Source organism: Octopus bimaculoides, chromosome 1 (genome assembly GCF_001194135.2).
Source record: "Octopus bimaculoides isolate UCB-OBI-ISO-001 chromosome 1, ASM119413v2, whole genome shotgun sequence".
In the NCBI taxonomy this organism is placed as follows: Eukaryota; Metazoa; Mollusca; class Cephalopoda; order Octopoda; family Octopodidae; genus Octopus; species Octopus bimaculoides.
The window spans coordinates 58,404,977-58,410,174 of record NC_068981.1 but is presented as its reverse complement, the minus strand read 5'-3'; the positions used below and the strand labels follow the sequence as shown (position 1 = coordinate 58,410,174).

The window sequence follows — 5,198 nt, the reverse complement described above, 5'->3', positions numbered from 1 at the left end:
TATATATATATTTGTAGTTCCATTTTTTCCTCCTGTCATCACTTTCTGTCGAAGAGCGTAGATTCGAAACGTCAGTTTTTTTCCCATTTTTCGAGTGCGTCAAACTAATATACTTGCTTGTTCCCTCACCTGTCTCTGTCTTTTGTTTTCTTTAAATTTGAACCACACACACACACACACACATCATCATCATCTAGCACAGCACGAGGATATATGGAAATAATGCTAGTCAATTTGCTAGATGCGCCTTCCATTTGTGAGTCAAAACAATTACTTTTTATGGATCTAACTACACATTTAAAGGAGATATGTATGCAGATCAGCTAGCATGGGAAATGGGTGTAATCGAAATGAATATAAAGATTTTGTTATGTATAATTTGACCTAAGGCTTGATATTTATTGGATAACCAACGTATTTGAGACATTAAGAAGTTTAATTCTGCAAGACGACGGCTTAAACCCAGTAAATTATGTTAGCATTCCCTCTTGCACCATAGATGTAACCTTTACGAAAACTTAAGCAAGACTCCCATTCCACAATGATGCAGAAACGTATGACACGTTTGAAGGGTCGATCCAAAGTGAAAGGGTCTTTATTAATGAACATCTAATATGCACGATTTTACAAAAAAAAACAAAACAAAAATCATAATCATTCCCTACCAGTCGGTTACCTTTTGTATGCTGAAATTAAAAACCTTCTCAGCAATGCCTCAAAGCCAAGATTGGTTTATGGCAAATTTGAATGGGTAGGCACAGTTTCTGGTTTCGTTTCAAAGCAAAGCTTAAACGCTGTAACAATTATGCCAAATTCTTAATGCATAGCAACTAGGATGCCCAAGTTAAATATTATCTCTGATCTTGTTGTTGTTGCTCTTCTTCTCCTCCTCCCCACTCCTCATCATCGACTTTTTATTCTTCGTGTGCCACGTCTATAGGCGTCAGTGATCATGGACCTCCACCCGCTTCTGTCCTATATACAACCTAACACGTTACCGCATCTATCTTTCGGTAGCCAGCTGGTGAAACCATCAATAATTTTCACTGTTTGCTTTCTCCAGCTTTTTCTTCCTTTCAGTTTATGAGTTGTCACCAAGCTTTCAAGGTTTTGCTTTCCCGTATGGTACCCAGTGTCCTTCACTTGTTGCCTCCTGATGTTGTTGAGATGCTTTCTGCTGGTTTCTGCTCGTCTAAAGACTTCGACAGTTGTCACTTTATCTGTGCAGGGCGCCGTAAGCATTCGTCAATGGCACTACATCTCTAAAAAGTTGATATATTGTTGCACTTGTTTGTTCATGTTCCAAGTCACAGCCATATGGAAGGATACGTACCCCGAGGAACCTTTTATTCACTCTTATTGACATCCGTTTATCTAACAATATGTGCCTGGACTCATTAAAAGCAGCCTTGTGCTGCTCAATCCTTTGTCTCATTACTGTTTTTCTTATCTGATGTAATATGACGGTTTGCAAATATTTAAAGCTGTCGACTTCTTTGAAGGTTGTTCCATTTATTTTCATGTTACAAATTAGTGGCACTTGTCTCCAGTTTAAGGACCTAATGCTAATCTTTCTACACTTTGACTTGTTATCAATAAGCGATTACTATAGGCTTCGGTGCATTGCTTTGCCCGGGGTATCTATAATGTTGCTAAGATGACATTGTCTCGAAACATTGCGGGTATTTAACTACTAGGCAGGGGAACTGTTTCACGCGATTGCTCTCACGATATATACTCCTAATATAAGATAATTTTTTGTGGGGACGGGGATATATGTGTGGATGGGGCCGCAGTCTAATGACTGAAACAAGTAAAAGAATATGAATTTAAACTTGTTAGTTGTGTTTATTTAATGGCATAATGTTAAAGCAGGAACTGTACACGATGACTTTTTTCTTGTCTGAGAAATCTCAATTTAATTTAATGAAGATGGTTAACATGATTGTTTCTATAAATGTGATTCGTTCAACCGATCTTATTTGTGAAACAAAAAAATAGTAATAAAGTTCATTATTGCATAAGTTTAATGCATTGAAATTGAGACAGAATCGCAAGTCTATCAATTAACATCCAACAAAAAGTTTGTCTACTTACATTGCCATTCAACTTCATTATTGTAATTTAATTAAAACTTTATTGGATCTCGAAAGTATCTCGTATATTGGGTCAACCTTAAATCAAATAAACCAATCATTCATAAATTTGAAGGCAATATAGTATTATGGTGATAGAAGAGCATGTGCAGAACCACCGATCAGAACTGAGAGCTATTAACGCCAGTCCCTGGAAACGCGGGACCTGGAGCAATTGCAATTTTATTGTTAGGTTAATCTGGCTTTGGGAGTAACGTTTTTACGAATTCGGAATGCTACGTTCAAATGTAACCATCAGCTGTATATGTTAAATACGAGTTATTTTCGTTATAGAATAAATAATTAAAAAAAAATCATTATTTACACATTCTTCAACGGATTAAAAAAATTTTTTTTCATAGAGTATCTAAGTAATAATTAGCGTCAGAAAATATTCCAAGTCGCATAAATCATGTCATAGCAACAACAAACCAAACTTTACTAATAAAGCGAAAGAAAGTAAGGAGCCAGGCATTAACATATTGCAATATTTGATCACAAATATTCGATTGTGTAATGTAACTGATATAGAAGGAATATAATATAGAATACATGTTCTGACGTTAAAACCCCTAGACAACAACAACGTTCAATCCACGCATGTGATACAGTTGTGTGGAGCCTGTTAATATGATAGCAATATAAATATCTGATAATAATATAAATATATGATAATATATGTCAATATATATATATATATATATATATGATGCATGGGATTGTGTGGAGTTTTATAATTGATTATAAAATAAACATATGCTAACATAACATAATATATGAAAAAACTAACGATATATTAATGTTTGAAGCCCTACTAAGCGACAACAGAATTTTTCTCATCTTTCTATGTCTTTTTATCGTTTGTCCCCACCACCACCGCTACTAATATTTGCAGACATATATAGATTGGTACATTTTTAGGAGAAATTTGATATTTTATGTTATGCTATTTTTATTATAGACATACCAAAAAATAAAAAAAATTCAAGTTAGAATAAAATAATTCTAGAAAATAGAAATGATTTCTTTTTAAATCAAAAGTATTTAAAAAGGTTTCGTTTTTCGAATTCCGCAATGTTATTCCATTCTTTCGATTAAACTATGGACAGTGGCACATGCGCACTACTTTCTTCATCATTGAAAAATTTGAAAAGTAGTCGGCCACCGACTTTCTAACCTCGCTTGAAAAAGGTCACCGCCAGAGTCTGGTTAATCTAAGAGAGATTTAAAAAAGGAAAATAAAAAATAAACTGAACCAGACGAGGAAGGCCTCTTTTTCGCAGGTATATGGATCCAAGAACTGCTTGGTTTCCACCGGAGCATCTTGGACGAGCCCATACTCTTTGGACTAAAATTTGGGAGGCGCAAATAGGCGTGGACAGCATGTACCTCAATAACAGTAACTTAGTAAATTCGGACCAAAAATCTCAAGAATGTATATCTTTGGATTATATTAATATACTCGATGGAAAGAATACACAAACGAATGGTGACCATAATGTTTTAAATCAACAAAATCAATTGAAACGCAAGCGTGAAAATCGTGCCAGTACGTATGGCTTGAATCATTCCTCAGTAAAGCATTTACTTGGAAAAGATGGCGCTCTAATTCCTTGGAAAAGTAAGGATAAAAATTACCCTACATATGTCTTAGGGTAAGTATATTCTTTATAAAATATTGCGTTTATTGTTTGTTGAGAATGTAACATAAATCAACAACTGCCACTGTATGTATCATAATTTAGTCGAAAACGCTGTCAAAAAGAAAACGAGCATGTACGAAAAGATGCTGAGTGTTTTACCTGTTTTATAACGGTCAGCATCTGTTATTTCAGTCCCTGAAATTGTGCCCACCGCATACTTAGAATCTTATGCGAAGCTTTCGTTTTTACCTAAGAGCTTTCATTTTTCATCTTTCACTTACACCATCTACTGTCATCTGCCTCACTGCATTCTAGCTCTTGAAATTCGTTCTACTAATCGTCAAATATTTTTCGAAGTGCTATGATTTTTTTATTTTCCTTGCGATTTTGAAAGATATTCAACCTTAGGCATTTCTAATATCTTAATTCTATGGTGGCAACCATGTGATCATATCAATAATAATTTAAGTAATTATTTAGAAACTGTTAAGATTTTTTTATATCCAAATTTTTGCCAACTGTCATTTTGTCAGCCTTCTCCCGTGAGATATATTTGTCATTATACATTTTAGCAAAATGCTAAATATTTCTATCCTTTTCGACATAATCTGAAAATGGACTCGAAATTTAGAATCATTCTTGAGGAACTAACTCACTTGTTGCAATATCTGAGCAAGAATGTAAAATGAAATTTAACGCTATTTTCAATTAAAATGCTTGAAAATGTCACATTTACAATGCATTTTAAACTGCTTCATTTTTAAATTCAATTTTTATTCATTTGTATATTAGTTTACAATTAGCTGTTAGTAAATTAATCTTCAAGAAAAATTTCTTTTTCAATATCCAGTTTCAGTTCATTTGACATCTATTGTACGCAAGAATCACAACGGTTTCATCAAATTCATTTTGACATCTATCATTAATCTACTATTTTAACATGAAAGCAAGTGAATTATTCCTTTTGTCTAAAGAATAATTTAATTCCCTTTGGTTTTTTAAAAAAAATTCCTAAATGTTTTGACAGTGGTGACTGTCTGTCATGACGTGTTTAAAATGCTCCATTTTCTGCCCATTCTTGGGGATTTTTAACAAATGAACCTTAGTCGAATAAACCATGTACATTATACGTAATTCGCTTGAAATAAAAATCTGTTCGATTATAAATATTCCATTTTTTTTTTTTTTCTTTTTTGCTGTTAGTAATAATGAATGGTGTCCTGTAAGTTGGCCGAATCAGAGTCTTTTTTTTCTTATTTATGAAGGGTTTTTTTTTTTTGTAGGAAGGAGTTACGATTTTAATATTTTACGTACTTGCTTATCTGTTAAAGATGTTTATTTTAAACTAAATTTATTCGTGACTCAACTAAGTCATTTCTTTTCAGCGAATAATTTTTATTTTCCACAAGAAAAATTTTTA

The 5,198-nt window shown here is 33.2% G+C and overlaps 1 protein-coding gene across 1 annotated transcript in view; it reads left to right on the top strand.

Annotated features, from left to right (window-relative positions):
• Positions 1-3,250: 3,250 nt before the first annotated feature.
• LOC106873407 (terminal nucleotidyltransferase 4A) overlaps positions 3,251-5,198 on the top strand; it is a 53,273-nt gene continuing 51,325 nt past the window's right edge. The window contains exon 1 of the mRNA XM_052967002.1: positions 3,251-3,790. Coding sequence (XP_052822962.1) covers positions 3,423-3,790 — 368 coding nt within the window. The 5' untranslated portion in view covers positions 3,251-3,422. The remainder of the gene's footprint in view (positions 3,791-5,198) is intronic.